The sequence below is a fragment of the Bos indicus x Bos taurus genome, chromosome 27 (genome assembly GCF_003369695.1).
Source record: "Bos indicus x Bos taurus breed Angus x Brahman F1 hybrid chromosome 27, Bos_hybrid_MaternalHap_v2.0, whole genome shotgun sequence".
In the NCBI taxonomy this organism is placed as follows: Eukaryota; Metazoa; Chordata; class Mammalia; order Artiodactyla; family Bovidae; genus Bos; species Bos indicus x Bos taurus.
The window spans coordinates 15,181,438-15,193,700 of NC_040102.1; the positions used below are offsets into that span (position 1 = coordinate 15,181,438).

Consider the following 12,263-nt stretch of genomic DNA (forward strand, 5'->3'; position numbering starts at 1 on the left):
CTAGCCGGCTGTTCTCGGGCTTCCGGGGGTGAGAGTGATGCTCATGTTCATGTTCGTATTTACTGTACAAATGACTGCAGGGACGAGACTGCCCCTGTTCTCCCTCCCTTCCTCCCACTTGAGGGCCTGGCTCACACTCGTCAGGCTAATTATGCCCCTTGCAGATGGCCCTGCCAGTCCTCCACGAACCCACGGGGCTGGTGGCAGTGGTGTGAGTGATCCCACCATCTGGCCGCACCTGCCCTTCCTGGGCAGCCTTCCCCCTGCTCCCCTGCAGCTTCCCCGAAGGCTGGTCCCGACCCTGCCACCTCCCATCCTGCCCAACTCAACTAACTGCTCAAGCCCCCTCCACTCTGGTCCAGAAGGCATTGTCATTCTTGATGTGGTTTTTTTTTTTTTTTTTTCCAGCTTTGGTAAGGTACAAATGACATGGTGGCAGTTTATTCACTAACTTGTATCCAACTCTTTGCAACCCCATGGATTACAGCCTACCAGGTTCCTCCGTCCAGGGAACTCTCCAGGCAAGAATACTGGAGTGGCTTGCCATTACTGGAGAAGATCCTTCTCCAGGTGATCTTCCTGACCCAGGGATCAAACCTGCATCACTGCAGGCAAATTCTTTACCAACTGAGCCACCAGGGAGTTCAGTAATTGATATATTTCATATTTTAAAATCTTTTTTGGTAGGGACACCTAAGTTCTACTCTCTCAGCAAATTTCAATTATGCGATACAGTGTTATCAGCTTCACCTCGTCATACGTTAGATCCTCAGACCTTATTCCTCTGACAGCTGACAGCTTGAACCCTTTCACCCACCTCTCCCTGTTTCCTCCAGCACTACCCTCAAGCCCTGACAACCACCATCCTACTCACGGGTTCTAGGAGTTCAACTCTTTTTTTTGGGGGGCACTGTCATCACCCCTTCGATTCCATAAGTCCAGAGTGAGAACTTCATACAAACTTTTAAACAATGCTCTCTTCTTGTGCAGAAACTGCTTTGTCAGTTTGCAAATGGGTCTTCACACCCATGTCTGTGTGACAGTGTGATTCTATTGGCTACGGGGGAAATCCTACTCAGCGACAGTCTCACAGGTACCTGTACACACAGACTAGGAGCGCCATCCCTTGTCACAGTGGCCCCGGCCTGAGGTTTGTCTGGATAACCCATGGCATCCAGAAGGCCTCAGTGGATGGGAACTTTTGAATTTCAAAGCCTTGCAATTTACTGAGCATGGCTTCCAGGGGTCTGGTGTGCTCCATTTAGGTTGCTTCCTTCAAGTTCTTCTCTGACGAGGAACCATGGTTCTAGTTTCATGGCATGAAAATAAGTCACTCATGTGACTCTTAGGAAGGACCTCTCCACGGCGGTCCTCCCTGCTGGGCCGTCCACTCCGCAAGGGCAGCAGCCTCTTCCTCCTGTGTCCTGTGAGCACCATGAACTTGCTGAACGAATGCCAGTGAATGCCAGTTTCATGCCTACTCTCTGTGAGCAGGGAGAACTGAATCCAGAGGGTCACAGCCTCCATACTCGACTTTTTAGCAGCACAGGATTCAAATACTAATGTAAGTTCCTCACCATACAAACCCCAACACATGAATGCTTAAATCTCAACCTTTCACGTGAAAGAGTCACCCAGCCAACAAGTGACCTGCATGTCATGAGGTCATTTGGAGTGAAGTCATCCAACAGGGAGATAAGTTATACCCAATGAACTTGTTCTGCCTACTAAAAGAGGTGAACCCACACTAAGCCAAGGCCTGGTAACAAGTTTAAACAGTGACTCTTAAGTTATTACCAGAGGTACAGTTTTATTTTTGGCCGCACTGTATGGCTTGCTGGATCTTAGTTCCCCATCCAGGGGTTGAACCTGAGGCCCCTGCAGTGAAAACGTGGAGTCCTAACCACTGGACCGCCAGGGAAGTCTCCCTTGAGGTATATTTTTAAAACAAGTTCTGATATTCTTCAAATGAAGCCTTTAAAAGGCTAAGGACTGGAAGGTGTAAAAAAGTTTTTACTTGCTATGATTTATTCCCTTATTTCACTCTATTACAATCCCCTGGCAGGCCTCAAAAAACTTCCTGACTTCATTTAAGAAGATAGTCATCTCAATGCCTATAGGACATTGCAGGAACTCACAGACTGGTTCTGCCACCTCCTTCTGCAATGGCAATGGTTCTCATCAATACTTTGCAATTGGTTTGTTGCCTAACCCCCTTAAACTCTGGCCCACAACCCCTTCAGCAACTAGTTCTGCTGTGACCTGGCTCAGGGAAGGCAGAAGTCACCAGGACCCACTTGGACTGCTGCTGCCCAGGTTCTGCCAGTCCTCTGTCCCTCCCCTAGTCCTCACCTCCACCCCGTCCTCGACAGTTTCTGATCCTACATCCAACTTGGGTGGGGAACCCCAGACTCCATTTCTTATCTGACCTGCCCCTTTTCCACCTTCCATTTCTGCCACTGCCTTTGCCTGCAAATCCATTTTCAGAAGAGTCTGCTCCCGGGTTCAGAAGGTCTAGCCACTGGCTCATCAAATTTATCTACATGAACGGAAAGCTTCCTTATTTACTCTGCTTTATCCTCTCCTCACACCCTCCTCCCATCCCCAAACAAAGAATCTTAGTTAAAATACGTAACTTTCAACCACTGTTAGGAGGCAGCATAACAGAGTTTCAGATCTTCCTCTTACTATGTGGTATAATTTCACCTGGGTGGGCTCCCATTGTTCTCCCATCTCTAAAATGCGAGAGTTTAAAGAGAAGAGCTTTAGGGAAAAAGAAACCCAACATTTACTGAACACTTCTCTTGGGCTCAGTTGATCTCTGCCTGTATCTACGCAGCCTCTCAACGTGGTGGGAGGGAAGGCCCCGGTCGTTTCTCTTCTCCAGATGAGGAATATGAAGGTCAGGCTGGATGAGCCTGCCCAAGGCTACCTGGCCCTTAGCAGAGCAGACCGGGTTAGCCTCAGCTACATCCCCCTGCTTCTCTGGTCCTTTCCGGCTCCGACACACTCTCCTATGCCCTGGAACAGCAACCACCACGGCCTGGGCCCTGACCAGTCCCCCTGGGTTTCTGGTCACTCGAGAAAAGACTGTTTTCACGAGGGGAACATGGGGACCTCAATTTCAGAGAAGACTTTTGTGGTGGTTGTTTTAGTCACTAAGTTGTGTTTGGCTTTTGCAACCTCAGGGACTGTAGCCACCCAGGCTCCTCTGTCTATGGGATTTCCCAGGCAAGAACACTGGAGTGGGTTGCCATTTCCTCCAGCATATCTTTCCCACCCAGGGCTCGAACCCAAGTCTCCTGAATTGGCAGGCAGATTCTTTACCACTGAGCCACCTGGGAAGCCCAGAGAACAGGTTGAAACCAGAAAACTCCCTTATCACTCGAGTGTGATTAAAAAATAATAATAAAACAGACGAATACAGAAAAACTTGCTTCCATGCTCTGCTCAAAGTTATGGGGAAAAGCAGAGAAATCTGTGGAAGAGTTCTTCCTGGACTTGCACTGTTGCAGCTGGGGGCTGCACCCCAGACAGGAAACAGCTCTCTAAACAGGGTCCTGATCAAATCAGGCTCCAAAATTTAAGAGAGACTTTTGGGATTCTGTGGCCAACTCCAGCTTCTCTGTCCCCTTCTATAGCTCGTGTCTGCATTCTCTTTCTGGCACAAGTCTGTAGCACGGGTGCTAACATCTTCTTTATTATCCTGATTTGTAAAAGGAAATTTTAGAAACTTTAACTTATTTAGAACTTCTGTGCTGCTGCTTTAAAAAAAAAAAAATGGTGTAATTGGGAAACAGCTAGTGTGGATAATGATAAGATGCAGCCAAACCCAAAAGGGCAGATTCTTCTCATTTTAATAGCCACGAGAAGTTTACGGAAAGAGGAGGGTGAAAAAACTGTTCATGTGACATGGGAGGGGGTGTGAGAACGGGGTTGTGCAAATGGTGCTTACTTGACTTTAAAGTATGAACAAAGCAAGAAGACTTTAATCTGGTGATCAGCCCCTATGACAGCCTAAGATAGACAGGCTCTGGACTAATACTTAATGAATTAAGCTCCTACTGCTGCCATGGAAGCCCATATGACAATGCTAGCAATATATAAGCATCTATAATTATTAAGTGTCATAACTCCCAAGCTAATCTTAAGTTCAATATTTTAAGTTCTTTTTTAGAAATGCAAAGCAAATTTTGTACCTCTTCCTAAGACCTACACGTTCTGAAAATCAGAGCTAAATCTACTATTCCTATAAAGAGCAAAGTCAGGAAGCCCCTATAGCAAGTTGTAGAATTTGAGATTTTAATTTTCTTTCTATTTATCTGAAGTTTCAAATTGTTCTCTAAAGAAGATGCATGATTATTTTAAAAAGGCTCATTGACTTTACGCTAAGCTGGAACTTAAAAAACACATTGCCTCTCCAATTTCTCATACAATAAGAATTTGGCTTTTTTACTTTTTACAGTTACTGCTAAATTATAAATATCTTAAATTTGCACTTGCCAAGGACTGTTTTCCTAGTGATGGCAATGCTACTATGAGATACCGGGTCCTCTGCCAGAAGAGAAGAGATGCCAGAAACTCCACACACACTAGGAAAAATTAAATTCTTCTCACGATTGGTATACGATTAGCTGTTGTGAAATACCAAGTTCATCTGCTAACTAGAAATGAAGTACAAAGTCAACTTGCCTCAGCAATAGTTCATTCTATTTTTACATTTTGGCATGAATTAGACTGATATTTTCTATATATTTTAAGAGTTTCACATGAATGAATCCAAGAGACAGTCTGAAATTAAAGAAGCGAAACCCTTTAAATAACAAAAAGGTATTAATCAGGCACGGGTTTATTTGGAAGGACACACTTTCCCCCTCATGGCCAACAGCCTGGGTTGGGGGGCGGGGGGCGGGGGCGCGGGTGACCTTTCACCACATAGCTAAAGGTAAATGAGGTGATTCTGTCTTTCACAATGTTCTTTTGCAAGTCATAAGTCCTGAAAATGAAATCTGACTTGGGGAGGGGAAAGCAGGAAACGTCAAAGCAGAGCAGGTGAAGAGTCAAAGCATCTGTGAACGCCAGGCTGCTTCATCTTTGCTGCTGACCTTTTAAGGGATGTGCAAGGAGAGGAAGGTAGAGTGGGCGCACTGAGAAAAGAATCCTTCTGGAAGAACCTTTAGACTGCCCTCTCATCCCATCCAGGAAGCCCTAATTATGGAACATCACTCACTGCCTAGATTTTTACAACAATGAGAGCATGACCTTTCGTTCGCCCAAGTTAAACGGCAACCACGGTACTGAACTCGACTTCTTGTTGAAGTCCTTGTTTGACGTCTTGTTGGATGTCCAACATCTTGTTGGATGTCCTTGTTTTTTCTCGCCCATCCTAAATTCTGTGGCTCCATTATTCCTGAAGGCTCCTAGACTGGCCTCATTCTATCATTAGTAGAAATGCCCGAGTCCCTTTCAACCTCTGCATGATGTTCTCCAGGTATCAGACAATCACAGGTGAAATCCTTCTTTCTCTAACAACTGACAGCCCTCTTCTTGGCTGAGGGAGGGGACCCTGTGCTTGCCTTCTCCCCTCTCAAGGCCCTCTGGGCAAAGCGCACTGCCCAGCGGTGGGCAGAAGCCCCATGCAATTTGGGGATGAGCCTCTGCTCTGTGTGTAACGTGGGCAGACACCTAACCACCACGTGCATCCCTCTGCCCTATATTTTGACCTCTTCCTCTCATCGCTGCTGAAGTCCTGTCTGGGGAGCACATTTCAGTTTGCAAAGTGCCCTGGAAAACAAATATTTGCTTGGGATTGTGATCCTGCTGGATGTCACCATGATGGGGCCTAGAAACTGGGGAGAGAGGCGGGAAACCTGGGGGCGGCCAGGTTCCACTTACCGGCACCTCCACTGACTGCATGGCCAGGTCGCATGGAGGCTTCAGGGCCCGTGGCCGCGTGGCGTACCAGAAGGTGGTGAGCGCCGCGAATGCGCCGAAGCCCATGAGCGTGTTGGTTGGAAGGGTGCGCACGTACTGCCGGAAGTCAAGCAGCTCTGGCAGCCGAAAGTACTGGAACAGCTCGTGGGCTTGCATCATCCTGGGCTGGCAGCGTCCTAAGCCACAGTCTGTGGGAGAGAAAAAGGTCATGTTCATTCCAGGGAGGAGGGATGCTGTGACAAACTCCCCAAGGCCGATGACCATCAACTTGATGGTTGGCTCATCAACGGGGGCATTAGAGCCACGGGCTGATGGCTCAGGCCGTCTTCTCCTGGCTGGCAAACTCACTTTTCTAAAAGCACTTTAGGAATTCATTTTACTCTGTTGGCTTGTGTAAAGTTCTCATTATCCACATTCAAAAGACTTAGCCACTCAGAATTCTTGCTGTAAAATGTTAACATAAGGGGCATGAGTTACCATTTTCTTGTCTTACATTCTCTCCCTGTTCTCTGCCACCTGATCAAATACACTCAACTCTCATTATCAAGGCAGATGGGGAGAAGGACAAAGAGGCAGACACACGCCCAAACCACCCGAGGGCCATCAGTTTTCACGTCTTCTCACAAAATGCAGCACAAGCTCCCCAGCTGGTGAAACAGGTCACGCTGGGTTTCAGGGTGTGTGTGGGGTGTCTCTCACCTTCCCCACACTCTTTGTAGCATAAAAGCAGCCACGTAGATGTAGGGGAAACTGGAATCAGTTATCCTGATAAAACAGTGTCTTTTATATTCCTCAAGCTATTATAGCTAAATAATAAAAGGGTGTGCATAAATATCTAGAGAGATTCATTCAGCAACTATCTAGAGAGATTACAGAATAGTATTTGAAAGAAAGTGTAAAATAGTACTTAAGATTCCAGATTCTAGAGCCAAATCCTGCCTCCCTGGTTCATTTGCTGAATAACTGGGGACAAATCACTCCCCTCTCTGTCCTCAGTCTCTTCATCAGTAAAAACAGCACCTATCTCATAGGGCTTTTATGGTTCACATAAAGAATTTAGAATGGTGCAAGGCATCACAATGAGTTCAATTAAGCTGAGCATTATTATTATTTCCTCTACTAATATTCTATATTTCTCCTGCATGAGGAACAATAAGAGATACAGGTAATAAAAACTGACACTTATCTACAAGGAGTTTACATGCAAAATTAAGAAGCCAAAATACACAGAAGAAAATCAGATGAACAGCCACACACACACACACACACACATATATAGAAAAGCCTCTAACTGAATATTATAGACAATTTATATACATATAATGATATAAAAAATTAATGTGCAGTACAGAGAACAAATAATAATTCTAAGTAAAAAATGATTGATCAGTAACTACTCTCAAGTATGTCTGGCACACATATGGCAGGAAATCCTAGTAAACTATCTGAAAGACTTCTCAGAAAACTCCCCCGTAATGCGGTAAGTGGTAACCTTTATCATAAATTCAGACAGTATGTTTGAGCTCCTTACTATATGTTCTTTTAAATAGCTAGGTCCCAAGACTGAAAGTAGTTTTTCTCCCCCTCAGATACAGAAATCCTCTTCAAATTTAAATCTATATTATTGTATAAATATCTTCACAGTCACAGAATACCAAGAACTTTCCCTGGCCATCAGTACTTCTAGAAGGTAATGTCACAGCCAGCCTTGTGCTCCCACAGCCTGGGGCAGGCATACAGAAAAGACACACACATATACACAGACACACAATTTCTAGCTTTAACACGACAACAGAGAAGAAGCAGGTTAAGTGCATTTCTTCAGGTCACCACTGCGGAGAGAACGCACTCACCGTCTGTGCCACCGACAGCTGACTGCTGGGTGACACACCAACCTCAGAAAGGGACCAGGACACAGGGGTGGGGGCGGGGCTAGGGGTGTACGCGCTCAGCCGTTGCCTGCACAGCCTGCCAAGGTCTCTCCGGGCATTCGTCACATGCCCAGTCCTGTACTGCTGCCCACTGGGCTAAAGGTAACTAGCAGACAAAATCCATACGTGACTTCTCAGGAGAACAGACGGTGGAGGGTGGGCCAATGAGAAGCTGGGAGCAGTCACCCCACTGCTCCACCCATGGGCAGGGACAGGCATCAGTTAGTGTCACTGCTGGTGCCAGTTCCAAAGGCAGACACTGGTTTCTTTCTGCTCGCCTCCCCAGTCAAGAGAGACAATGGGCATATTTAAAAAACAAAACAAAACACTGAAATGAATGATCAAATGCTGGGTGGTCATGTCAAACAGACATGAGACAGATCAAGAAAGGAACTGATTGTCAGCCGTACACTGACAGCAGATTTCTTCTAGATGAATTCATAGCTCGGACTGACCTACCCCAGCCATTCACCAAATGTGAGCATCTAGTGTAGGCTAAGGGCTGGAAGACGGTGCCCATGACCTGGTCAGGGCTCTCAATGGGTTAACCAGCTATTGGGGGAGACTGCTGTTGTTCAGTCACCAAGTCGTGTCCGACTCTTTGTGACCCCGTGGACTGCAGCACGCCAGGCTTCCCTGTCCCTCACCATCTCCCGGAGTCTGCCCAAGTTCAAGTGAGGGAAATACAAACTTTAAAAAAAGCAGTTATCTGTTTGCAGGTGGGGTGTTAGCACTGTTAAGATCCAGTGATCAGGGAAGACCCCTCTGAGGAGAGGGTGTTGACACCGAGACTTTAAAGATAGGCAGACAGAGTCCAGGTCCTAGTAGCCCCAAGTGGTTAGATTTCATAAACAGTATTGCAATTCCACGGATGCACAGAAACATTATGCATAAAATGTGCATACCTCCTTTTCCCTCTAATCATTCTGGCTGTCTTCATCATCCATGGCACTTCAAGTTTATTACACACATCCCTGCCCTTCCCTCCTGTCTCCCCAAAGTCCCTGAAATAATTTTCATTATTTCATGTGAATTTACAGGAGTTGTTCAACAGACTCACAGCCCTGTGTGAGAATATTAAATCATCCCCCCATAAAACAAACACTGTCATAAACAAGTGATTAACTTTTTTATCTTAAGCATCGGTAATAGCCAAGCTACAAGTAGCCGGCATTGTACTAAAAAAGAAATAAGTCTATTTCTAGAAATAAATCTAGGAAAGAAAACTTAAAAAAAAAAAAAAAACAAACAAAACAGAAAACTGCTGATTCAGTAGCATCCCTGCAAAAACTTTTTTACTAGGTACTAATCTGTAAGGCTAAGGAGTTAAATCCAGCTAAACTCTTTATCTTTACAGGGTGATGACAACAAGGTTATCGTTGCTGTTCAGTCACTTAATCATGTCCGACTCTTTGCGACCCCATGACCTGCATCACACCAGGCTTTTCTGTCCTTCACCATCTCCCGGAGCTTGCTCAAACTCATGTCCATTGACTTGGTGATGTCATCCAACCATCTCATCCTCTGTCACCCCCTTCTCCTCTTGCCCTCAGTCTTTCCCAGCATCCGGGTCTTTTTCCAATGAGCTGGCTCTTCACATCAGGTGACCAAAGTATTGGAGCTTCAGTATCAGTTTAATTCCCACTTCTTAGATGGCAGCTAGGTAAAAAGGTGCAAATCAACTCTGCTGAACAAACTGGCTAACGTCGTACATGGGAAAACTATAGTCCACGCAATGAAGAACAAACCCAATATCTCATACAGGACCACGTAAGGAACAACTCTTAAATGTGAATGGGGGGCATTATAAATCATTTCCCTTCTGATTAACTACTTTTAAGGAAAAAGCTTTTAGGCTATTTAGAAATGGAGGCAGACCTACATGCAAAGAAAATTGCCTACAATAAATAGCCTTTAAATGCTCAAGGTGAACACAAACACCAGGCTTTAAAAAGTTGCATCAGGTCTTCTATAAGTATCACAAGACACACGTACTAGTCAACAAGTGGTAGTAAAATAAACAAAACCCAGATTTTATTACTGTTCCAACGGTGCTTTAGCTGGAATAGTTTCCCTAATTTTTTTGAAAAGCAAATTTCTACATCATCATCTCAGGAAGTTTTTATAGCCAGGCTATATACTCATGGTACTGCTTGCTAAGAACATGATTTAATCAGCTTAAAGGCTTAAGCAGCCAGTATTTCTTGATGACACGGGACTAGTGACAGCCTGCCTCTCCTTCTGTAAAGCTACTCCCACAGCTACAGAACGTGAGCTTGCTCAGTTGAGTCTCTCGACTCTCCTATAGAGCTGGAGTCTAACACTACGGATGGCAGGGAGCATCCCAAGGGTGGCAAAAACCTGGCAGGAGCTCAACACAAAGAACCAGAGTGAAGGACGCCTTCAAATAGATGGAAACAGATGTAGAGGCAGGGGAATCAAAACCGACTGCATGACTGTCGGAAAACACAAGTCCTAGTATCCAGCTGCCTGAACTTTGGGAAAAAGAGATAAACCACACAGTATCAATTTTGTATTTTGGAAAGGTTTTCACGTCGTGTGTCTTATCTAAACATCACAATATAAAATCTGATGAGGAAACTGAGGCTGGACATTTCCAAGGCTTCCCAAAGGTATCTCCCAAGACGTGGACACCAGCCCAACTACATTCACACTTTTTCCTCAACAGGATTCATTCTTACCCTCTGCTGGGCAGCTGACTCTCTCTACTCAGGACATGCACACTCTTCTGTGCACCTGGGGCTCACAAGGTCCCTGCAGTCCACGCCCCAGGTTAGGAATCATGACAGCAGGCAGCCTCTACAGATCCCTCCAGAACATACATGCCATGGTATTATCAATAGGAGAGCTCAGCGTCTGAAATCCATCGCACCCTCCATGTCCCTCAGAGCTGCTAGCATCTTCCCCCTTCACCCCCAGCCTCGGAGCATGCGGGTTCAAGACCCACTGTACACAAAGGTTCACCTCTTACCATTCTATTTGCACCAGGAAAAGAGTGGCTCAGGGTCACTTTCTGTGTGACTCACAAGAGCATCGTTTTCTAAGGACACACACACACACACACACACACAGCTCCGGTGATTCTGCAAACAGATACTTACATTAGCATTTTATTTCCTTTGTGTCATTTATAAACCCCCAAAATGAGTGAGGTGGATGTTTCTCTCCTTCTAAAGGTCCTCAAGCTTTCATCCAGTTGAGTAACAGCAGTTTGACGGACTACTTCACCAAGAATGCAGCCCTCCAACAAGCCCACATAAATAGCACCCTTGCCCCGGCAGCGGCAAACGAGGAAGTCCTGACATCTCGCCTTAAAGCAGCAGGCCGAGCTGGCAAGACACTGCCGTTCCTTGCTCCACCTCCTCCCCTGCACAATAGGCTCTTTACAGAGCCCTGAAAGCACCCTCTTTGTCTGGCACTAGCTGGGCAGAGCTGGGCCTCGGGAGCAACAAGAGAGCAGCGGCCAGGCCGTGTGCTGTTCTTTCAACGGGCCTCTCCAAACCCACTGGATTCTTGCTCCTTAACCCTGGCTGGCAAAGTACCTAAAGCTAGGTTTGCTTAAACCATCCCCTCTGGAGCTAAATGAGCAGTCGGGCTCTCCATAGAGAGAGGAGCTACAGAAGCTCCACAGTGGTGCCAAAGTCCACAGGCCCAACCTCATTCCACGCGGGAATTTCTGACCATGGTCACTGCCCTAGGACCATCTCCTCATCCTGAGTATGAGCCACAGAAGGACCACCTGGGTCACTGCAGGACCCCGGACACACAGAACAAGTAGTTCCATGGGAATTTATCCCCATCCGCTGCCTTGGGGCTTTCCCTCCCAAGGAAGCAAAGAACACCTTAAACCCGCTGAATTTTCACTAAAGTGATTCCGTGGCTCCCCAGGTCAATTTCCAAAAAGATTTTAAAAGGAGAAAGGGAACAGAGATGCTCTATGTTTTGAAAGCTGACTTAATGAAATAGCTGAGGCAAGTTGAATAATTCTATACTCAACCATTCTCTGTTCACCTTCTTAAAGTTGTCCAAGAGTGGGACACACAGCTTTCCCAGGCAAGTTTAGGGCTAGACTGATTTTTTTTAACCCATAAGACTAGAGCCAGGCCTCACCCATTCACATTGGCCACAGGTCACCACTACCACATATGCCCCCAAATAAAGAAATTCCAAATATAACGTGCCCCACTGGAACGGATATATTTTGGGGGATTGGTCAAATGTCTACTTATAACAGTCTCTCTATTACACATATTTTTAAGTCATCCAACAATATACATTACTTTATAAATATCTGTTGTTTTCCTATTCACATTTCATGAATTCAAGGTCTTTGAACGTGCTTTTCCCAATAGGGTCTCTGGAAACCCCAAAGCCATT

General features: G+C 45.8%; 1 protein-coding gene across 6 annotated transcripts in view; it reads right to left on the reverse strand.

Annotated features, from left to right (window-relative positions):
* The window catches only part of ACSL1 (acyl-CoA synthetase long chain family member 1), a 65,016-nt gene that overhangs the window by 38,130 nt on the left and 14,623 nt on the right, over positions 1–12,263 (reverse strand). For 4 of the 6 annotated variants that reach the window (XM_027530196.1, XM_027530199.1, XM_027530195.1 and 1 more), the window contains exon 2: positions 5,896–6,122. In XM_027530196.1, the coding sequence (XP_027385997.1) occupies positions 5,896–6,093 (198 nt within the window). In that variant the 5' untranslated portion in view covers positions 6,094–6,122. Of the gene's footprint in view, positions 1–5,895; positions 6,123–7,787; positions 7,862–10,987; positions 11,165–12,263 lie in introns of those variants that run through there. The other 2 variants (XM_027530197.1, XM_027530198.1) reach the window with 2 other exon arrangements.